Genomic DNA, 25,316 nt, shown 5'->3' on the forward strand with positions numbered 1-25,316 from the left:
CAAAGCGCTGAGTACTTCATCAGCTCTGAGAAAAGCCGGGGGGAAAAAAGCGTCCACGTCCGGAGCGATAAGGCTGTAACAGTAACAGGCTCTGAGCAGCGAGCAGCACCTTATTGCTAAACACACATACATACACACACACACACACAGTCAGTCAGCAGTGTGTGAGGGGATTAGTCTGATTCACACACTTCCGGGCCGTTTCTATAAAGATATTTTAATGCTCCGGTCGGCGGCCAAACAAGATTAAATGAACTTTCCCTGCATGGTTGATTGAGCAGAAAAGTGGCGTGAAAACTTTTATTATTCGGAGCCGCGGCCCGTAAATGGACTTTAATAATAGGCCCTTCGGTTCCTCCACAACGTTCAGGTGCAAGGCAGCGGCCAAGGGAAACATTAAAACTGACAAATAAATGGTTTCTCACACACCACACTGAAGCTGTCCGTAACTGCACTGATTTTTCTGAAAACACAGTTTTCTAACAGCCATAATTCCAGGTCGCTGCTAGCTGAGCATCCTGAGGGTCCGGCATGTGCCTTACATTTTATTTCCCACCCCTGAAGCCCAGTTAGGATATTTCTGCGGCTTCATTCACTAAAACACAGGCTGATTTGTTGTCACTACGCCTTTAAGACTAATTACACCAATCAGCCATAACATTAAAACCACTGACACGAGAATAGTCACTAAATAACACTAACGATCACCAACTGGTGCCAGTGGTTCCTGAGAAGGGGGGGGGGGGGGGTCTACATATCAGGCAGTGAGTGAATGGTCAGTTCTTGAAGGTGATAAAGGTGCAGGAAAAATAGACAAGCCAGAACCAGACTGTGATGTTCTAGATAGACGACTGGGTCATCAGAACATCTCCAGAACATCAGCAAGCAGGTCTTGTGGGGTGTTCCTCCCGTTATGCAGGTGGCTGTAGGTCCAAGGTAGGACCACCGGTGAACCGGCGACAGGGTCATGGACGCGCAAGGCTTAGTGGTGCTCATGGAGGCTCCGCCCACCTCACAAAACACAGGACCTAAAAGATCTGCTCTAACATCTAAGTCTTGGTGGAGGAAACCACTGGACACATTCAGAGGTCTTGTGGAGTCCATGCTTTGATGTGTCTGAGTTGATGAGAGGAACCTGATGTTTGTAGTGTCTGTCTGTCTGTCTGTCTGTCTGTCTGTCAGTATTATCACCTGCATCCAGATCGGGACTCCGATTAGAGAGGGTTCCCATGTGTAAACTGGGAAACGCTGTTGGTGTGGACTGGGATTTTTATTGTAAACAAAGGCAAACGGGGTGTTTTCAGAAATGAACAGACGAGGCCTCAGAAGCCCCTGGGTTCAGCATGGCTGTCTGCTTTAATGTGTGTGTGTGTGTGTGTGTGTGTGTTTGTTGTGTATTGATGTGAATGCGGTAATCATCAAAGCTTTATTTCAGGGTGTCGTGTTTCTGCTTAAGGCAGCAGAAGCTTTGATGAAACAAATAACCAGCAGAAAAGCACAGCACACCCACACACCCACACACACACACACACACACACACACATATACGATTTACAGTACCAGTGTAACATTTGGATGTACCCAGCTTGAATCAAAAAGACCTGGATTTTGACTGTAGTTCATTAAAAAATTATCATAAATGATTTGTATGAGCACGGTATAGTAAGAATTGCTGAAAATGACCTAAAATGACACACTATTTGGACAAAAGTATTGGGACACACCTCAGCTGGTGAAATTTCCTCTCTCCTAGATCTTCCTCCATCAGCTGTGAGTGGTGTTATTATTGAACAGTGGAAGAGTTTAGGAGGAACAGCTCACAGAGAGCAGCTCAGCCACCGAGTGTCTGTCAGACCACGTAAAGTTACAGAGCGGGGTCAGGGCCGAGTGCTGAGCTCAGAGCAGAGTGCAGAAAAGCCTCCAACTGACTCAGTAACTGCAGCAGAGCTCCAGACCTGCTGCTGCTGCTGGTAGAGCTGCATATTAATAATGCCTATGGGTTTAGAATGGGATAGCATAAAAGCTGTTGTAGGTGTTCTTGTCCATATAGTGTATCTCTCTCTCTCTCTCTCTCTCTCTATATATATATATATATATATATATATATATATATATATATATATATATATATATATATATATACCTTTTGACCCCTTTGTAATAGTGTAGTCTGAGGCCTAGCTTCTCGTGCTGTCAGTATTTTGGTTAAGCAGCTCTCTGGATTGGAACAAAGCTCTCCAGGTGTCTCACCGGCCTATAATATGTGTTATTTCCTAGATTTGATGTCATTGTTCTTCTAAAATGTTAAAGAAATAAAGAAACCATTCACCAGTAGGTGTGTAGAACCTTTAGACTAGTCATCTCTGGAGAACCAGCTCAAACAGAAAGACAACACTCTAATTCATCACCAAACCGCTGCTCTAACAACATCGAATAAAATAAAATAAAAAAAAAAACCTCCAGACAAATCAAAGCAGACAGACTTCTGTTCGCCGAGAACAAGCTCTATAATTAGGAACTCCAAACAGCCCCCCCCCCCCCCCGACACTGAACATATCACCATTAGAAGCTCCAAATAAGGACATAATCTTCATCCAGCCAATTACGCCTCAACCATGAACTAAATTACATTTTTAAGAAGCTGTAAAACACAGCAGCCGGCGAGGCTCGTCGAGGGAGCGGCGCGATGAAGAAGGGAAAGAAAGAGAGGAATAGAATAGAGGGAGTTAAGCTGCTCACTTTCAGCTGTCCTTCATCTGTTTCCTGTTTACAATCTCGCTAAAAACGCCTAAGCTGTTGTTCTTCCTCCACCACTGGTCACATCAGAAGAATAGTTTGATGTGAAATTTACCAATTTTACTTCAAAGTATTAGATTGGCCTGACAAGACAAGCTGACACGATGTCTGAAGATGTCTTCACACTGAGGCTGAAAAGCTAATGGAGCTACACCATATGTCCATATATTTATGGACACCCTTTCCAATGAATCAGCACTCAGCTACTTTGAGTTGCACCCTTTGCTGCCACAGATGTGCAAACATACATGGCTTATTTAGTCCCTGTAGAGACATATTGCCAATAGATTAGGACCAATAGATAGGTGTTGTTAACTCATTAATAAATGGACATTGAGCATCTGAGATGGAGAAAGGAGGACATGAGAAGGTCAGCTGATGATCGGCCAGTAGAAGACTGATCCTGACTGGGGTTCTGGGGATCTACTGGAGCTGAGAGCTTTAACACTGACTGAAGAAGCTTCAACAGGAGAGATGGAGATGAGCTCAGTGTTTGGGAAGAGACAGATCACTGTTTACCTTTATAAACAAACAAACAAATAAACAAACAAACAAAAAAACACAGAGAGACTCACCCCAAACGTGTCCTCTTCTGGTCGGTGCGTGACTGTGATGGTGGGCGTCAGGCTTGGACTCACTGGAGAATGAACGGAGGGGTGAACTGTGAATGTGACAGAAACATGCAGGGAGTGATAGTTTTCAAATTTGCTAATATGAGAGACTGTAGCTCCGCCTCCTCAGTGTATATCACAATACCTACATTTAGAGCGTTATTAATATTCACTCTAATGAGAGACTGTAGCTCCGCCTCCTCAGTGTATATCACAATACCTACATTTAGAGCGTTATTAATATTCACTCTAATGAGAGACTGTAGCTCCTCCTCCTCAGTGTATATCACAATACCTGCATTTAGAGCGTTATTAATATTCACCCTAATGAGAGACTGTAGCTCCTCCTCCTCCGTGTATATCACAATACCTACATTTAGAGAGTTATTAATATTCACCCTAATGAGAGACTGTAGCTCCGCCTCCTCAGTGTATATCACAATACCTACATTTAGAGCATTATTAATATTCACCCTAATGAGAGACTGTAGCTCTGCCTCCTCACTGTATATCACAATACCTACATTTAGAGCGTTATTAATATTCACCCTAATGAGAGACTGTAGCTCCTCCTCCTCCGTGTATATCACAATACCTACATTTAGAGCGTTATTAATATTCACCCTAATGAGAGACTGTAGCTCCTCCTCCTCCGTGTATATCACAATACCTACATTTAGAGCGTTATTAATATTCACCTTAATGAGAGACTGTAGCTCCTCCTCCTCAGTGTATATCACAATACCTACATTTAGAGCGTTATTAATATTCACCCTAATGAGAGACTGTAGCTCCTCCTCCTCCGTGTATATCACAATACCTACATTTAAAGCGTTATTAATATTCACCCTAATGAGAGACTGTAGCTCCTCCTCCTCAGTGTATATCACAATACCTACATTTAGAGCGTTATTAATATTCACCCTAATGAGAGACTGTAGCGCCGCCTCCTCAGTGTATATCACAATACCTACATTTAGAGCGTTATTAATATTCACCCTAATAAGAGATTGTAGCTCCTCCTCCTCAGTGTATATCACAATACCTACATTTAGAGCGTTATTAATATTCACCCTAATGAGAGACTGTAGCTCCCCCTCCTCAGTGTATATCACAATACCTACATTTAGAGCGTTATTAATATATATTACCCTAATGAGAGACTGTAGCTCCGCCTCCTCACTGTATATCACAATACCTACATTTAGAGTTATTAATATTCACCCTAATGAGAGACTGTAGCTCTGCCTCCTCACTGTATATCACAATACCTACATTTAGAGTTATTAATATTCACCCTAATGAGAGACTGTAGCTCCGCCTCCTCAGTGTATATCACAACACCTACATTTAGAGCGTTAATATTCACCCTAATGAGAGACTGTAGCTCCTCCTCCTCAGTGTATATCACAATACCTACATTTAGAGCGTTATTAATATTCACCCTAATGAGAGACTGTAGCTCCTCCTCAGTGTATATCACAATACCTACATTTAGAGTGTTATTAATATTCACTCTAATGAGAGACTGTAGCTCCTCCTCAGTGTATATCACAATACCTACATTTAGAGTGTTATTAATATTCACTCTAATGAGAGACTGTAGCTCCGCCTCCTCAGTGTATATCACAATACCTACATTTAGAGTAAGTTATCATTGTACACTATTAGCTACTGCAGTGGGGCTGAGGAACACATTGCTAATCTGCTGAGTGCAGGAACTGAAGCCTCGGGCTGAGGCCAGTCTGTTCTTACTGAATGAGGGGGGCAAGGCAAGGATCCATCTGTCCTGGCTAAACTTACACACAAAGGCACACAAACACACACATACATAGCAACAGACACATGCATGTACACACATATGATCCCACTCACACACACATGTTAACATAATCTCCCAAACACACACAAATATAAGCGCATGCACAAACACACACACACACATTTGCCATCCAGACACCCTTCATCCAACTTGATTCCGAATCCTGACAGTAGCAATCTGTCACTACAGACTTATTTAGCCTGTCAGACTGAGCCAATCAGAATGGGCCAATCGAGAATGGGACAATCTGAATGGCGTAAACCAAACGTGCACATTAGAATGGACCAATCAGATTGGGACAATTTAATATGAGAAAATTAGAATGACCTAATCAGAATATGCAAATTAGAATGGACCAGTCAGATTGTGCCAATTTAGAATGAGACAATCAGAATATGCACATTAGAATGGACCAATTGGAATAGACCAATCAGAATGCACTAATTAAGAATGAGACAACCAGAATGGGCCGATCAAAAAGAACCCATCAGAATAGGCCAATCAGAATGGCCTTATCAGAATAGGCAAATTAGAATGAACCAAACACAATAGACTAATCAGAATAGGCCATGAGAATGGACCAACCAGAATGGGCCAATCAAAACAGACAGATTAGAATAGACCAATCAGAATGGGCCAGTTTAGAATGCAACATTCTAAATGGCATAATCAGAATGTGCAAATTAGAATAGACCAATCAGAACGGGCCATTTTAGAACGATTCAATCTGAATGCTCTAATCAAAACATGCTAATTAGAATGGACCAGTCAGATTGGGTCAAATTAGAACGTGACAATCAGTAATGACCAATCAGAGTGGCCTTATCAGAATAGGCAAATTAGAACGGACCAAACACAACAGACTAATCAGAATGGGCCGATCAAAACAGACAGATTAGAATAGACCAATCAGAACGGCCATTTTAGAACAACGCAATCTGAATGCCCTAATCAAAATATGCTAATTAGAATGGACCAGTCAGATTGGGCCAATTTAGAACGAGACAATCAGAATAGACCAATCAAAACGGGCCAGTTTAGAACTACGCAATCGGAATACCCTAATTAAAATATGCTAATTAGAATGTACCATTCAGGTTGGGCCGATTTAGAATGAGACAATTAGAATAGACCAATCAAAATGGCCTTATCGGAATAGATAAATTAGAATGGACCAGTCAGATTGGGCCAATTTAGAACAAGACAATCAGAATAGACCAATCAGAATGGGCCATTTTAGAACGACACAATCTGATTACCCTAATTAAAATATGCTAATTAGAATGGACCATTCAGATTGGGTCAGTTTAGAATGAGACAATCAGAATAGACCAATCAGAATGAGACATTTAAGAATGACGCAATCTGAATGTCCTAATTAAAATATGCTAATTAGAATGGACCAGTCATATTGGGCCAATTTAGAACAAGACAATCAGAATAGACCAATCAGAATGGGCCAGTTTACAATACGACATTCTCAATGGCCTAATCAGAATATGCATATTAGAATGGTCCAATCGGAATGGCCCAGATTATAAATGTGACAATCAGAAATGACCAATCAGAGTGGCCTTATCAGAATAGGCAAATTAGAACGGACCAAACACAACAGACTAATCAGAATGGGCCGATCAGAACAGACAGATTAGAATAGACCAATCAGAATGGGCCATTTTAGAACAACGCAATCTGAATGCCCTAATCAAAATATGCTAATTAGAATGGACCATTCAGATTGGGCCAGTTTAGAATGCGACAATCAGAAATGACCAATCAGAGTGGCCTTATCGGAATAGTCAAATTAGAATCAACTAAACACAACAGACTAATCAGAACGAACCAATCAGAATGGAGCAGTATGAAGGGGCTGAACTGAATGGGTCAGTCAACATGGACCAATCACAACAGGCTAATCAGATTGGTCCAACGACATCAGTCCAACAGATTGACTGATAAAGGTCAGTGTCTGGGCACTGCACTGCGTGTATAAGGTAATGCAGTACAGCACACAGCCCATGTCTAGTGCTCTACCGAAGCCATTACAGACCACTGCTGTTTTATTATTTTTTTAAACCGTGCATGCATAAACGGCCTCATGCATTATTCCTTCAAGACACAAATGGCAAAGAAAATGATTAATATTAATAACAACAACAACAGCAAAGTATGCATGCATCAAACAATTAAGAGAGAGGCACTCACCATATTCTACATAATCCACTAGACAGAAGCAGAAAAATCTCTCTCAGTTTATGATATTAACAATGATACATCACTCTCAGTGCACAAGGACCCAGAAGACTCATAACAATCCATTTCAGCACATCACATTAGCAGCCTTTTTACACCACGCTAAACGATTAGAGCACTTTCTGAGTAAATGCCTTTTACAGCGCTGACAAGCGGTCAAGCCCAAGATGCAGGTCGATCAATACGTGCCCGTATTTAGGCTTAAAAACAAGCCGCTGTGCAGAGATGAAATGAACGCTACTCTACCGTAGATACCGGCCATGTCATCAGAACCCACTCCCTTGTACCTCCCCCATGCATCGGTACAGTGGAGCTATAAGGAAGGGGTTTCTAATAAACATGGTCAAGGTTCTCCATCACTGTGTTCATCATCAGAACATCTCCAAAGTTCTCCTCTCTCATGGAGTCTAGTATTATTTAGAGTTCTCCTCAGATCAACACCTGGTTTGGTGGTAAATCAGGGCTTAATGATGGTAAATCAGGTGAGCTGCTGCTGCTGCTGCTGCTGCTGCTGATGATGATGATGATGGAGATGAACACGTCCTCCACGCTGTGCTGGCTGGACTAGGGGGGGGTGTCCAGGAGAAACCTGGAGGAACCGAGCTCTGTTCTTCAGACTAGCTCACCGACAAGATCTCACTACTTTCTTTCTTCAGAATGAGAAGCTCTTGTTGTTTATGTTTACCTGCTTTATCTGTTCTGATGAGATCTGGAGCTTCTACAGTAAACTGCCCAGGACTGTATATGGACATAAGTACTGGGACACCCCCTCTGCAGCAGGTGTGGAGCTCTGCAGTTACTGAGTCAGTTGGAGGCTTTTCTGCACTCTGCTCTGAGCTCAGCACTCGGCCCTGACCCCGCTCTGTAACTTTACGTGGTCTGACAGACACTCGGTGGCTGAGCTGCTCTCTGTGAGCTGTTCCTCCTAAACTCTTCCACTGTTCAATAATAACACCACTCACAGCTGATGGAGGAAGATCTAGGAGGGAGGAAATTTCACCAGCTGACTTGTTGTTGTTGGTGCAGCGGTGTCTCCTATTACAGAACCACGCTGGAGTTCAGTGAGCTCTTCAGAACCTTCCGTTCTTTCACTAATGTGTGGAAGAAAGACAGACTGCAGGACTAGGGGCTGAATTTTGCACACCTGTGGCACCTGGGTTTAATGATTAAGAGGTGTGTCCCAATACTTTTGTCCATATATATATATGTTTACAGTAAAAGGAAAAAACTTTCTTAACTTTCAATGGATGAATTGTGGTGCAACTTTCCAGCACAGAAAGTTCATCATGTGCTCCTGCCCCAGCTACAGCATCACCTCGAGCGGCGTGATCTTTCAGAGCGCGAGCCGGCGCCTATATTTATCCATTAACTTGTCACACTCTCACCTTTAGTGTTAAAGAAGCTATTCTTATGCAACTCAGCCCTGGTGTGCTTCACAGTCTAATCATAGCCAAACCTTCACAGGACGCAGTCACCAAATTTTGTCGGTAGGCAAAAAGTGGCTGTGGGCAGTGTGTAGAGATGTACTGTATATAGAGCATCAGGCTGGGCTTGGTGGCGAATACGCTGGCAGCTTGTGATGCACTGGCTCAAATACATAACATATAATAAAGAGCCCATATGCTACCCTGTATACCAATTTATAACATCTGTAAGTGTTTATTTAACCATTAACATCTGCAACAACAACCAAAAAACTCCCAACTCTAAGCTGTTTTCTGTTACTGTCCCTTTAATACATCAAATATGCAAATATCTCTATTCTGATAGGCTGTCATGTGCCTTATAACTTCATATAACTGTAATAACTTCAACACAAACGAGCGGGGGTAGATCACACTACGCTAAATGGGTGGATAAATATAAATAAGTTGTTTTTTGTGACATCACAAATGATCCTTAAAAAGAATTAAAATATGTAAATGATCTCTGTCCTAATTGGCTACCCTGTATTATGCCTCATTCAAAACGTAGTCCAGGCTGAAGCACTGAGGAGTAACAGTGCTGGGCAAGACTGCTCTAGATATGTAAATAGGGGTATATGTTGGTTTTGTGACATCACAAAAAACCTCCTGAAGCCTGAAGCACGTGTTATTAAAAGATCAAAGCTTACCGTCAAATGGCGCCCCCATAAAGTGGGCGTACACCGTCTTGCTGGTCACACCCAGAGCGTTCCGGGCCTCCAGAGTGTAGTTTCCGTTGTTGTGGTGCGTTGGGTCCTTAAACATGAGGCAGCCCTCCAGGTAGTCCTGATAAATCTCCATCTCTGTGCGCACATACTCAGTCTGAGTCAGCTCGCCCTCCCTGTAGATCCAGCGCAGGGTGGGGAGGGGGTGTCCTCGCACCGTGAACATCATACACGTATCGTGCCATTTCTTGGGTTCCCCAAACTGCACAATGGTGGGAGGAACTAGGATCATAAGAAAATGCACAAATGAGTCAAAACAGGAAGTGAATAATTAAAAGAGGAAGTCAGTTGCACAGCTTATGTTTGGTTAAGTTGGTAGGCTGTCGCTATGTGGTCACTTTTGGAAAACTGTTGATGCTAGGTGGTTGCTATGGTGCTGATGTGTGGTTATTAAGGTATTTCAAGCAGTTGCTGTGGTGTTGTTAAGTGTTTGCTATGTGGTAGATATTGAGTTGTTCAGGGGTTGGTTCAGGGTGGTTGCTATGGTATTCCAAGCAGATGCTATGGTGCTGTTTAGTGTTGGTAGCTATGGAGTTGTTTAGTGTTTGATATGTGGTTGCTATGGTGTCTTAAAGTGTTTGCTAGGCAGTATTTATGGTGTTGTGGAGTGGTTGCTATGGTATTCCAAGTGGTTGTAATGGTGTTGCTTAGTGGTTGATAGGTGTTTGGTATGGTACTAGGTGGTTGATTTGGTATCCCTGGTGAGTGTCATGGTGTTAATAATTGGTTGCTATCTTTACCTCTATACCTACACATCTCTACCTCTATACCTATACATCTACACCTCTACACCTTCACATCTACACCTCTACACCTTCACATCTACACTTCTATACCTATACATTTATACCTCTATACCTTCACATCTACACTTCTATACCTATACATCTACACCTCTACACCTTCACATCTACACTTCTATACCTATACATTTATACCTCTACACCTTCACATCTCTACCTCTACACCATCACATCTCTATCTCTACACCATCACATTTATATCTCTATACCTTCACATCTCTATGTCTACACCTTCACATCTCTACCTCTATACCTTCACATCTACACTTCTATACCTATACATCTACACCTCTACACCTTCACATCTACACTTCTATACCTATACATCTACACCTCTACACCTTCACATCTACACTTCTATACCTTCATATCTCTACCTCTACACCATCACATCTATATCTCTACACCTTCACATCTTTACCTCTACACCTTCACATCTCTACCTCTATACCTTCACATCTCTACCTCTACACCTTCACATCTCTACCTCTACACCTTTACATCTCTATCTCTACACCTTCACATCTCTACCTCTACACATCACATCTCTATCTCTACACCATCACATCTCTACCTCTACACCATCACATCTCTATCTCTACACCTTCACATCTCTACCTCTACACCATCACATCTCTACCTCTACACCATCACATCTCTACCTCTACACCTTTACATCTCTATCTCTACACCTTCACATCTCTACCTCTACACCATCACATCTCTACCTCTACACCTTCACATCTCTATCTCTACACCATCACATCTCTACCTCTACATCTATACCTATTATCATTATCATTTACTGGTTAGATGGACGAACATCACACTGGATGAACAGTCAGCTCCTGTGCCTGGTTGACCTCATCTGCAGCCAGGAAGACTGCCGGCTGACCAGCTGACCTAGATCTGACACATATGCGCACTGGCTTCGGCGAGAGCTCGTATGAGGAGAAGATCAGAAGCACGAATAACTGCCGCCCATAAACGAGTGCACCGTTTAACTCCCATCTGCTCATCATGTGTCAGCAGCTCACTGTCCCCAATTACACCGCTGTAAATGTGTCACACCTCAGACACATAAAACATCCATCAGAGAGGAGATCTGCCGCCGCTCGCTTCAGATGTCCACTCAGAGGTAGTCTGAGTGTTACACGGGCGTACGCTGTACACCCAGTAGAAAAGACCTAGTAATTGTCCACTAGGGTCACAATCCGGCTTCTGAGCTCTCCTAAAAAGATCTCCTCTAAACAGAACGTCTAACATCAGACGTTCAGACTCGAACCTGCTCACATGTGACTAACGATGTAACCTATTATCAGACATCATCAGGGACTCATGCACTGCATACACTTGGTTCAGTTCTTCCTAGCAGTCATTAACACATACTAACACACATTAACTAGATGTCCAAATGTTTGTGGACACGCCTTCTACAAAATGCATTCAGCTACTTAAAGTTGCACCTATTGCTGACACAGATGTGCAAATGCACACATACAGCTTGTCTAGTCCCTGTAGAGAACTACTGCCAATAGAACAGAGGCAGTGGACTCTCTGAAGCAGATAAACATCATGAATCTATTGGCACCATGCTGCCTAATGCCAGGCGTGGCCTAGAGGGGTATAAAGCCCCCCCAGCATTGAACTCAGTGGAAGCGCAGTTCAGTGGAAGAACTGTGCTCTCTGGAATGATGGTGGTGGAGCTCCATACAGTTCTTCTGGGATGAGTTGGGGAGTTGGACCTACTTCCCTGGACAAAAGCAGTCTTTCTATCACCCTTGATTTCAGAAGAAACAATAAACAAGCAGCTGTCCCAATACTTTTGTCTCGTTACCTGCGATATTTGCATCTACTGGTATCTACTGGTCCAGGCTACATTAGAACACTGTTCCAGTCTCTTTCCGATGCTGGCAAATACCGAGATACACAAAACACACTGGCCAGTCTGTTTTGGGGGAGGAGGGGGATGTGCTAAATGTTCACTGTTTCCCACACACACATTTTAATCCCCAAAGATGCCTTTGTGTGGTCTCTGCGAGGTCCAGGAGTTGAGGCGTGTGGGATTTAGGAAATTCACTTGTGCGCAGTGACAGGGTCAAGCTGACTCTGAGTCATAAATCAGACTGAAACCTTAATAGCCCGTTCATAGACAAGCAGGGGAACAACCGGACAGAGCCAGAGCCAGAGAGATAGAGAGAGAGAGAGAGAGAGAGAGAGACAGTGACCGATTCATGCTCTGTCCCGTCCTTTTCTTCAGTATTTGCAACTCTCAGCAAATCTCTTCCAGTCAATAGACACTGAGTGCAGAGAGAATTATGTTACATCAGTGTTGGGCAACACCATTCCCCGTGAATGTAAATACAGCCTCCGCAGAGCCGCCTCGCATTACCCTGTAATTGTATCCAGCCGATGGAAACACTGCGGTCTAATAAAGACACGTCTGATTGCCTGTTTCATAGCGAGCGCCACACTGGGCTTTGAAAGCCACCAGGGTTTGATTTCAGCCCATTGATTGCTGCTGTGTGGCGAATAACCCTTAATCATTTTCTTACATTAGCATGTTCGTAAAAATCAAGAGCTGACTGTGGCCACAGCGATTTCCCTCCAATCGACGGATTGCAGTAATCAGCATCAGAAAACGCCCTAAAGGAGGTTCTCCTGTTGAGCCTTGGTTCCTCTTAGAGGTTCCTTCACATGCTCTTAAGGAGTTCCTCTTAATAAGTCTTGGTTTCTCTCAAGGAGTGAAGGATTGGTTCCCCTCAGTGGTTCTCATGCTTTTAAGGAGTGGTTCCCCTCAGTGGTTCTCATGCTCTTAAGGATTGGTTCCCCTCAGTGGTTCTCATGCTTTTAAGGAGTGGTTCCCCTCAGTGGGTCTCATGCTTTTAAGGAGTGGTTCCCCTCAGTGGTTCTCATGCTCTTAAGGATTGGTTCCCCTCAGTGGTTCTCATGCTTTTAAGGAGTGGTTCCCCTCAGTGGGTCTCATGCTTTTAAGGAGTGGTTCCCCTCAGTGGTTCTCATGCTCTTAAGGAGTGGTTCCCCTCAGTGGTTCTCATGCTTTTAAGGATTGGTTCCCCTCAGTGGGTCTCATGCTTTTAAGGAGTGGTTCCCCTCAGTGGTTCTCATGCTCTTAAGGAGTGGTTCCCCTCAGTGGTTCTCATTTGCTTAAGGATTGGTTCCCCTCAGTGGTTCTCATGCTCTTAAGGAGTGGTTCCCCTCAGTGGTTCCCATACTCTAAAGGAGTGGTTCCCCTCAGTGGTTCTCATGCTTTTAAGGAGTGGTTCCCCTCAGTGGTTCTCATTTGCTTAAGGATTGGTTCCCCTCAGTGGTTCTCATGCTCTTAAGGATTGGTTCCCCTCAGTGGTTCTCATTCTCTTAAGAATTGGTTCCCCTCAGTGGTTCTCATGCTTTTAAGGAGTGGTTCCCCTCAGTGGGTCTTCTTGTTTCTCCTGCTGAGTCTTGGTTCTCTTTAGTACTTCCTTTTTATGCTTTTACAATGTTCCACTTTTGGTTCCTCTTTTTAGTTCCTCTTAACAAATCTTGGTTTCTGTCATTGTTTTTCCTGGATGCTTTCAGGGAATTCCTCATTTTGAGTAGTGGTTCCACTCAGTGTTTCTCATGCTCTTAAGGAGTGGTTCCACTCCGTGTTCTTCTGAAGGTCCTCTTTTTTAACGCTTAGGGTCTCCTCTTAACTCTTAGATCCCCTTAGTACCTTCTTCTTATGCTTTTACGATGTTCCATGTTTTGGTTCCTCTTGGTTCTTGGTGCTTTTTTCTCATGCTCACAGAAAGGTTTGCCTTTTGAGTCCTAGTTATCATCAGCGGTTCTTCCTGATGCTCCTTAGGAGTTTCTCTTTCGAAGTCTTCCTTCCTCTCAGTGCTTCTTCCAGGCCTTAGCCAGTTCTTCTGTTTAGGCATTGGTTCTTCCTCATGCTCTTTGGGTTTAACCAGTAACCAATTCCAACTTATTGAGTCTTGGTTCTCAGCCGTTCTTCCTGTTCATGGTGTTTAGTGAAACTGACTCTCATGGCACTACTCATTACGGGGGGGTTGCACTCTCATTTCTGGAGATGTTTCTTTCCAACCATGACTGTACGAGCCTTTAACCCAGCCATGCAGTGAGCACACACATACACGCTAGTAAGAAAACACACACAGTGACGAGCCAGGGAATCAAACCCTGTAGCTTCATCAATAGCCCCGTGCTCTAACTGCTGAGCATCACTGCCCCAATGACCTGGACCAGGGTAAAACCAAAAGGCTGCAGGAGGAGAAGAACCCATTTTTTTCACTAGACTGACCAAATAGATTCACATTCTCCTGCATGTGGAGTCACGCACTGAGGTGAGGAGCAACCCATGGCATTATGTGATGCAGTGTTTGATAAATCTGTGTAATCTTTCTCTCTAGGGTCGTGCTTGGCTTTCTGAGCATGAAATCTCTCCAGACAGGCAGTCCAGAGTCCAGAGAGTGAACCCCCCACCCCCCACCCCCCAAACACACACAGATCGATAAAAAACACAAATGACTTTTCTCATAAACTGTGTGCAGAGCTCAGAATCCAGACTTACTAAAACTACAGACACTGTTCCTCTCCGCCGCCGCCTCCCTCCCTCAGCGTTATTAATATTCACCCTACTGAGAGACTGTAGCTCCGCCTCCTCAGTGTATATCACAATACCTACATTTAGAGTGTTATTAATATTCACCCTAATGAGAGACTGTAGCTCCGCCTCCTCAGTGTGTATCACAATACCTACATTTAGAGCGTTATTAATATTCACCCTAATGAGAGACTGTAGCTCCGCCTCCTCAGTGTATATCACAATACCTACATTTAGAGCGTTATTAATATTCACCCTAATGAGAGACTGTAGCTCCGCCTCCTCAGTGTATATCACAACACCTACATTTAGAGCGTTATTAATATTCACCCTAATGAGAGACTGTAGCTCCGCCTCCTCAGTGTATATCACAATACCTACATTTAGAGCCTTATTAATATTCACCCTAATGAGAGACTGTAGCTCCGCCTCCTCAGTGTATATCACAATACCTACATTTAGAGCGTTATTAATATTCACCCTAATGAGAGACTGTAGCTCCGCCTCCTCAGTGTATATCACAATACCTACATTTAGAGCGTTATTAATATTCACCCTAATGAGAGACTGTAGCTCCGCCTCCTCATTGTGTATCACAATAGCTACATTTAGAGCGTTATTAATATTCACCCTGATGAGAGACTGTAGCTCCGCCTCCTCAGTGTATATCACAATACCTACATTTAGAGCGTTATTAATATTCACCCTGATGAGAGACTGTAGCTCCGCCTCCTCAGTGTATATCACAATACCTACATTTAGAGCTTTATTAATATTCACCCTAATGAGAGACTGTAGCTCCGCCTCCTCAGTGTGTATCACAATACCTACATTTAGAGCGTTATTAATATTCACCCTAATGAGAGACTGTAGCTCCGCCTCCTCAGTGTGTATCACAATAGCTACATTTAAAGCGTTATTAATATTCACCCTAATGAGAGACTGTAGCTCCGCCTCCTCAGTGTATATCACAATACCTACATTTAGAGCGTTATTAATATTCACCCTAATGAGAGATTGTAGCTCCGCCTCCTCAGTGTATATCACAATACCTACATTTAGAGCGTTATTAATATTCACCCTAATGAGAGACTGTAGCTCCTCCTCCTCAGTGTATATCACAATACCTACATTTAGAGCATTATTAATATTCACCCTAATGAGAGACTGTAGCTCCGCCTCCTCAGTGTATATCACAATACCTACATTTAGAGCGTTATTAATATTCACCCTAATGAGAGACTGTAGCTCCGCCTCCTCAGTGTATATCACAATACCTACATTTAGAGCGTTATTAATATTCACCCTAATGAGAGACTGTAGCTCCTCCTCCTCAGTGTATATCACAATACCTACATTTAGAGCATTATTAATATTCACCCTAATGAGAGACTGTAGCTCCTCCTCCTCAGTGTATATCACAATACCTACATTTAGAGCGTTATTAATATTCACCCTAATGAGAGACTGTAGCTCCGCCTCCTCAGTGTATATCACAATACCTACATTTAGAGCGTTATTAATATTCACCCTAATGAGAGACTGTAGCTCCGCCTCCTCAGTGTATATCACAATACCTACATTTAGAGCGTTATTAATATTCACCCTAATGAGAGACTGTAGCTCCACCTCCTCAGTGTATATCACAATACCTACATTTAGAGCGTTAATATTCACCCTAATGAGAGACTGTAGCTCCGCCTCCTCCGTGTATATCACAATACCTACATTTAGAGCGTTATTAATATTCACCCTAATGAGAGACTGTAGCTCCACCTCCTCAGTGTATATCACAATACCTACATTTAGAGCGTTATTAATATTCACCCTAATGAGAGACTGTAGCTCCGCCTCCTCAGTGTATATCACAATACCTACATTTAGAGCGTTATTAATATTCACCCTAATGAGAGACTGTAGCTCCACCTCCTCAGTGTATATCACAATACCTACATTTAGAGCGTTATTAATATTCACCCTGATGAGAGACTGTAGCTCCGCCTCCTCAGTGTGTATCACAATAGCTACATTTAGAGCGTTATTAATATTCACCCTGATGAGAGACTGTAGCTCCGCCTCCTCAGTGCATAATTGCAACATAAGCAAACCAAACATCACTTACACTGAACAGACAGCTGGACAGATGCATTAGTCATTCCCACGACATTCTCCGCGATGCAGGTCAGCACGAAGAAATTGTCGTCTCGACTGATGTTGAACAGAGTGAGGTTGACAGAGTGGACATTGGGAGGATGTTGAATAGCCTAGAAAAAAAGAGTAGTACAATTATGCACACAGTGGCCACTTTATTAGAAACCCCTACCCTGTGCTTCCACTCACTGGCCACTTTATTAGAAACGCCTACCTTGTGCTTCCACTCCCTGGCCACTTTATTAGAAACCCCTACCTTGTGCCTCCACTCACTGGCCACTTTATTAGAAACCTGGTGTACCTGGTGGGTGTTGATGGAGTGAAGTGCAGACACTTTCCAGTCCACGTCCGGCATGGGCACTCCTGAGCCATTGCAGATGATGGTGACCCTGTCCCCCTCCGTAACGGTCAAATTGCCATGGGTCACGTTGATCTCGGGTAAATCTGCAGGAACGGATTTAATGAACTTTTTGCTTTACTGAATGTTACTGTAATGTGACAGTAAATAAATAAATAAATAAATAAATAAATAAATAATCACAAATGAAATGCTACATAATTAATATAAGTATACATAATAAGCTGCAAATGAATACATTAATTAATTTATTAATTAAAAAATCTGGAAAACGCTTCAGGTCCATCTCAGCCTGGACTAACAGGTAATCTTATGGTAAAGTAAGGTAAGTAAGGTAAAATATAATTATGTTTGTTTGTCCAAATACTTAAATCTAAGCATCCACACATCTCATCTGCTTTATTTAATTTACCTACTATGGTGGTGTATAAAGGCAAAATAACAAATATTGTGTCCAAATACTTATGCATGGTGTATGCAAATATGTGGTCAGATTTAGGTGTGCACACAGTGGCCACTTTATTAGAAACCCCTACCTTGTGCCTCCACTCACTGGCCACTTTATTAGAAACGCCTACCTTGTGCTTCCACTCACTGGCCACTTTATTAGAAACGCCTACCCTGCGCTTCCACTCACTGGCCACTTTATTAGAAACGCCTACCCTGCGCTTCCACTCATTGGCCACTTTATTAGAAACCCCTACCTTGTGCCTCTACTCACTGGCCACTTTATTAGAAACGCCTACCTTGTGCTTCCACTCACTGGCCACTTTATTAGAAACGCCTACCCTGCACTTCCACTCACTGGCCACTTTATTAGAAACCCCTACCTTGTGCTTCCACTCACTGGCAATTAAACACTGGACTCACTTAATTTGTATATTAATTATCATGACTGCAGCACTGTTTTTGGATAATTACATTTTGTGCAATATAATCTCTCCAGGCATGTGCAATACCTCACTGCTACCTCACTAGCATTTACCATCATAAAATTTTTGTCTTATTCTTATACATTTATTCTTATTTTTAAATAATTTTTGTAGAGTTCATATGTATAGAGCTTTTTGTTTATATGTGCATAATTTTGTACTCTCAATTTTTTGATTTATTTAGTGTAAGAACTGGTGGATTGCTTCTCAGTTTTGTTGTACACTGTGTAATGACAATAAAAGTATCTTATCTTATCTAGTCCGGGACTACAGGTCACGCCTGGCTTGTTTGTCAGTCCTAGCCCCGCCTATTCGCCAGTGTTTCCTCCATTCTTCCTCACTAGCCACGCCCCCTTGTTTATCCCAGGTGTTCCTTGTTGTCCCTGTGTATAAATACCCCTTTCTTCCAACCTTCCCTTGTCTGGTCTTGTTAGCATGTTAGCATGTTAGCATACATATGTTTCCATGGCCATATAGGGTTTGTTGGCTCGGTGTGTTTGGTTGGTTGGTTAGTCTTAATACTTATTATTATACTTGTTATTTTTGCTTAATCTGTTTCTTCTGTTGGTTTGTTAGTTTTAGTATTTAGATACTATGTTCACAGTTTGAGGAGTCTTCTAGCCTGGCTTGTTTTAGTATGTATGTCCACCTCAGCCTCCAAGCTCCTCCAAACCGTGACACTACACAGCATTTTAATGGGAATTCTCAATTGAAAAGAAGGTTAATTCATGAGACTATCTATAAATGATAATAATTAACAGTAGAATCATAAAAATACCGCATTGCGAGATGTTCATGAGCTGCAGAGGGATTTTGCTGAAGCCGTTGTTGCAGAACAGCTGCTGGTTATGGAGCCCAGCCTCGCCCCTCTGCTGCCACAGCTGGATCCAGCGGATATCGCAGCTGCAGTTAAACACGACCCCCTCCAGCCTCCTGCCAAAATACAGGAGAATACAGCGCTTAGAGACACATAGACATTTGGGTTATATACACCCATATCATCAGCCATAACATTAAAACCTCAGGTGAAGTCAATAACACTGATGATGATCTGGGTCCAGTGGCTCCTGTGAAGGTGATGAAGGTGCTGAAGCAGGAAAAATGGACAAGCGTAAGAAGCTGAGCCACATCTAGATAGACGACTGGGTCATCAGAACATCTCCAAAACATCAGCAAGCAGGTCATGTGGGGTGTTCCTCTCGGTATGCAGTGGTCAGCACCTACTAAAAGTACACCAAGGAAATAGGACAACCGGTGAACCGACGACAGGGTCATGAGCACTCAAGGCACCTCACTGATGGAGGTCCCACCTCCCAACTTACAGGACTTAAAGGATCTGCTACTGACGTCCCACTGGATGCATTCAGAGGTCTTGTGGATTCAATGCCTTAATGGGTCAGAGCTGTTTTGGTGGAACAAGAGTACCCACACTATATTAGGCAGGTGGTTTTAATGTTATGGCTGATGTATGTGTAATAACAGTGTCTCAGATGCGTTTAGAGCCATGGAGGTGCTCTGGACACACACAGCCATCGCCCACAGCAAAACAGCATCCCAAACCCCACCGGGGGGAGAGGGAGGGCGAGCAAGAGAGAGTGCGAGAGAGAGAGAGAGAGAGAGAGAGAGAGAGAGAGAGAGAGAGAGAGAGAGCTGGAGTTGCTCCATCTGTGGCAGTCTGTGTGTGTGGACATTTGGCTGTGCAGTTTTGGGCATTAGCCCCTTCCTGGCCCTCTCCGTCCAGATAGTTTTGGTGCCAAATTCACCACTAGTGTCTGGCATCTGCTTTGGTCAAAACAATTATTATTTTTTTAAATAAGCAAAATATGCAGCTCACAGCGCTGGTCAGTATGGACTCTGTAGGAGCACAAATCACTGACCCGAAAGATCCGATTCTGATGTTTTGAGAAATGATCTGGTCTAGATTTTCACAGCAGTGGAACATAACGGTGCTTTCACTCAAAAACCTTGGATATCCAAAATATTTACTTACTGGAAGTAAAGTATGTACAAGAATTTGACTCATTTTGGAGCATTTCTATTGGTCCGTTCATCATGATACACTAAATGGACACAAGTATTGGGACACCTGTTCATTTATTAAGCTCAATTGTTTCTTCTGAAATCAAGGGTAATAAAAGAGAGAAGGCTTGCTACCAGATGTTGAAGGAGCATTGCTGTGAGGATTTGATGGCATTCAGCAATAAGAGCGTTAGTGAGGTCAGGATGTTGGATGATGATGATCACCACTACCCCACCTCATCATCCCCAACTCATCCCAACTCATCTCAAAAGTAGAGAACACAGTTCTTCCACTGCTCCACATCTCCTCAATGCTGGGTGGCTTTATAATACCCCTCTAGCCCAGTGCTTCTCAACCCTGCCCTGCACATTTTAGTGTTTTCCAACCCTACTGATTCAACTCATCAGCTCATTACCAAGCCCTCACAGAGTTGTGGGTGCAGGGCACACTGTAAACACTGCTCTAGCCCATGCCTGACATTAGGCTTGGTGTCTATAGGCTTCCATTAGAAGGAGTATCTACAAACATTTGGATATAATGCGAAAGGAATGTGAGTTAAAAATGTTAAAAGTTGAGTCAACTAAAAAAAAGCTGTAATCAGGAATCAGCATCTTTTTTTTTTTTTTCACTCGCCGAGAAGTAACCCAAATAATAGCCTCGGGAAAAAAATAATTGCGTGTGCACTTTACTGAATGCTCTTCTAATCCATTAAAAGTGATTCTGGTGTTTTAGCACCTGCTGCATTTCTGCACTCACGGCGAGAAGATGCCAGTGTGTGTGTAGTGTGTGTGTAGTGTGTGTGTACTGTGTGTGTAGTGAGTGTATTGTGTGTATGGGCACTGCTATGGGCGGTTTGATGATTAGTTGAACATATGGGCTCATGATCATCACTGTTTCTCTGGACAGACGGAAAGGCGTGAGGTCAAACCCACACACACACTCACACCTCCCTCCCACTAACACAGCAAACCTGCCCTTCCGACACCTTTTCCTGTGTGTGTGCGTGTGTGTGTGTGTGTGTGTGTGTGTGTATGCCAGAGTCTTCTGCTCAGTTAAATGAACATCCTCCCTTCTCCTAAACCATCAGAGATCTACTCCAACAACTGCCTGTCCTCAGTAACTGTGTATTATGTGTATAATTAATTATTAATTGTGACAGTTACATACAGTAACAGTCAAAAGTCTGGACACACCTGATTGAACTGCAGTTAGGATGTGGTGGCTGGAGGGTGTCAGTAGGCCTAAGTTGTAGGACCGTGGCAGTGTGTGTGTGTGTGTGTGTGTGTGTGTGTGAGGGCAGAAATACCTCTCAAACCATGCAGCTACAGTATGCTAATGTACATTAATATACACACACACTTAATCATTTAGCAAAACCAATAGATAGCCTTAATAGCCTAAAAGTCAAGCCTACTGAACCCCCCTCCCCCCCCCCCAGCCACACATTCTAACTACGGTGGATACCTGTGTGTGTCCCCAGTGTCCCTCTTTTTTAAAATGCTATATATATATATATATATATATATATATATATATATATATATATAGCATGGCCTTAGCATGAGTTTATAGGTCACTAGAGAGGTATACTCTCTCTCTCTCTCTCTCTCTATATATATATATATATATATATATATATATACTGTATATATATACAGTATATGATATACAAATATACTCAAATATAAATATATATAATAAATATAATATAATATAAATTTGTATATATATACAAAGCATTCATTCGTAGGGGTGTCCATAAACTTTTGGACACATAGTGCTCCATGAGTGTAGTAATGTGAACGCCTCCACCGCTCAACAATAACCCCACAACAGCAGCAGCAGCACAAAGGTCAGAAACCGACCCCTGATAAAGGCCTAGAGGACGGAGGGGATTCCGCGCTCGTCTTTGTTCTCCAGCCAGCGTCGTTTATGCGTTCTGCACAATTATACCATTTCAAACGGCAGAATTACTGCCCGCCTGTCCATGCCAGCCCAACACACCCCTCATTTGCTGTGTTATTCAATAATTGGCTTTATCATTTTATCTGCCCTGCTCCTCTGAGACGACGCAGGGACGGGCGTAATCGTCTTTGTTCTGCTTTGCGTTCGGTGGCTCTGAAAGGGCTTCCAGCAGGCGGGAGCACCGCAGGGCTCGGGGAACATGCTGAGGCAGATCGCAGTGGGAAGGTTCAGGGGGGGTGATCTCTGGGGAAGGGGAGGGCTCTTCCTCTGCTTTAAGATCACAGATTTTTTTTCAACCTCCATGAAATCTCTCACCTGGTGCGCAGCCTGCAGGAGCAAGCTAATCTAGAGCGCTAAACCGCTGCGTGTTTCTCCGTGCAACAGCCCAGATCACCTCTGTCAATTACGAGATACGGCGGAAAGATAACCGACGAGGCGTTATCTTTACACAAATGCGGCCTCACGGTGCGATCGGCACATTTGGAGTGAAGAAGAAGGAAAACAACAAAGATGGAGACTTGGAGACACCATGCCTTCCTCCGAAACTTCGCACTGCGCTGATAAGCAAGACTCTGGGTATTTTTAGCTTCAGCTGTCTTCTTGCCCAAATAATGACCTGACGATGCTTCTCGACAGAACACAATATCTGCCCAACGTCCTTAAAGACCAGGCCCTTCAAGAGCTCTTTGGCTGAGGTCCTGGTTTTAAACATACATAGAACCCCACAGTGCCAACTGCAGCCTCAGCTTTCTGTTCTTGGCTGACAGAAGTGGAACCTGACGTGGTCTTCGGCTTCTGTCATAGCCGATCCTCCTCATGGTTGGAGGCGTTGTTCAGTCTGAGATGCTTTTCGGCTCTCCACAGTTATACAGAGCGGTTATCTGAGCTACTGTAGCCTTTCTGTCAGCTCCAGCCAGTCTGACCATTCTCTGCTGACCCTCTCTCATCTTATCTTCTCTTTATTTCACCGCTCTGAGGAACTCTAGAGACCATTTAGCTGAAAATCCCAGCCCATCTGAGACCTACAATAATGCCACACTTCTAAAACGTAAGCATATTTAGCGTATTCTGGCGTACGCTATGTGTGGACTAAAGTATCAGGACACCTGCTCTTTTATTGTTTCTTCTGAAATCGAGGGTATTACAAAATCTGATCCTGCTTCTGTTGGAGTAACTGTCTCTAATGTCTGGGGAAGTAGGCGTCCTACTAGATTTTGGAGGAGGACCATTGCTGTGAGGATTTGATTGCATTCAACAACAAGAACGTTAGTGAGGTTGGTATGTTGGATGATGATGATCACCACCCCACCTCATTATCCAACTCCAATTCATCCCAAAAGTACTGGATGGAGCTCCACCACCATCATTCCAGAGAACACAGCTCTTCCACTGCTGCATAGCTCAATGCTCATTTAGCCCTCGCCTGGCATTAGGCAGCATGGTGCCAATATGTTCATGTTGAGTCCTATTCGAGTCCTATTGGCAGTACTTTTCTACGAAGACTAAACAAGAAGTATGTATTCATTAGAAGGCGTGTCCACAAACATTTGGACGTGCAGGGCCAAAAACACAAGGATCAGGATAGCTTTAGCTCGGATATTTAATCAGTAGTGTTTTCATGATTAGTCTAGACGTCCCCAAACTTTTGGGGAATCCTGAGGAATGCATGTCTCATAAACAAGCGGCGTCCACCTCTACACCGGAGCTGAACCGAAGAGCTAATTTACAGCCAGACAGCTTAACTATTTCATCATCTCAGCAAAAACATGAATAAAACATCAAATTAGCATCCTGGAAGGTCAAGGAGGAGGACGTCGCGAGATAGAAAGCACGCGGGACTGCCTAGCAGGGGGACCGGCCAGATAACTTGTTAGCCATGCATTAAACATGTGCTTCTGTTTCTCTCAAGCAGCTGCATTAGCATTAGCAAGTGGACAGAAAGGAGAGTGGGTATGAAGTCTGCAGTTACTGCATAAGAAACCTGAATTTCTATGAGCACAGAAGCTCAAACGAAGCTAAACTCCAAGCTGGACGTGACTGGACTGGTACACTCCGTGGACAAAAGTACTGGGACACCTGTTCATTCATTGCTTCCTCTGAAATCAAAAGCTTTCCTGTCAGGATTTTGGATGATGAGGATGATCACCACCCCACCTCATCATCATCATCCCCAACTCCACAACTCATCCATCATTCCAGAGAACACAGCTCTTCCGCTGCTCCACAGCTCCTCGATGTTGGGGGGCTTCATACCCTCTACTATCCCACACAGGGGTAATGGGTGCAACGCGAATGTTATTAGGAGGAATGTCCACAAACATTTGGACATGTAGTGTCCATGTCTTCTAATTCTTTCTAAATAGTCCTTTTATATTAGCAGTCTTTGAGGCATATGCACATTATTAATCAGCAGGCCGTGCCAGCGTACAGGCCCTTCCCGGAAGAGCCTCCCAAGACAAGCTGGCTAAATGTCAGCTATAGGCTACATATGGGCAAATGAGGACGACTGTAGTTAGCGAAATCCCTGCCCTGCGCTGGGCTAATGGGCTTCTCGCTGCTGAGACACACACAGTCCAGGGAGCAGTCCAGCAGCTTGGGAGAAACATAATCCCAGTGTAATGACAGTTAAGACAGGCTAGCCAATACAGCTAACTGCTAATAGCAGTGGTACCTTAACCCTGCAACCATCCATATGTTTAATTCTTTAAATGCACAGTCCATTTAGCATACCCTACTGTACATACACTGCTGCCACCAATATTGCTGCAGATGCATGCTTATAAATAAAAATAATAATAACATGATGCCATGATG

The 25,316-nt window shown here is 43.3% G+C and overlaps 1 protein-coding gene across 5 annotated transcripts in view; it reads right to left on the reverse strand.

Annotated features, from left to right (window-relative positions):
* Positions 1-25,316, reverse strand: part of ntrk3a (neurotrophic tyrosine kinase, receptor, type 3a) — a 290,365-nt gene that overhangs the window by 134,228 nt on the left and 130,821 nt on the right. For 2 of the 5 annotated variants that reach the window (XM_072663007.1, XM_072663006.1), the window contains exons 5-10: positions 19,296-19,450; positions 17,529-17,671; positions 17,199-17,340; positions 9,596-9,892; positions 7,435-7,452; positions 3,372-3,433 (exon numbers count right to left, since the gene is read on the reverse strand). In XM_072663007.1, coding sequence (XP_072519108.1) covers positions 3,372-3,433; positions 7,435-7,452; positions 9,596-9,892; positions 17,199-17,340; positions 17,529-17,671; positions 19,296-19,450 — 817 coding nt within the window. Of the gene's footprint in view, positions 1-3,371; positions 3,458-7,434; positions 7,453-9,595; positions 9,893-17,198; positions 17,341-17,528; positions 17,672-19,295; positions 19,451-25,316 lie in introns of all 5 variants that reach the window. The other 3 variants (XM_072663004.1, XM_072663003.1, XM_072663005.1) reach the window with 2 other exon arrangements.

This window comes from Salminus brasiliensis, chromosome 19, assembly GCF_030463535.1.
Source record: "Salminus brasiliensis chromosome 19, fSalBra1.hap2, whole genome shotgun sequence".
Taxonomy (NCBI): domain Eukaryota; kingdom Metazoa; phylum Chordata; class Actinopteri; order Characiformes; family Bryconidae; genus Salminus; species Salminus brasiliensis.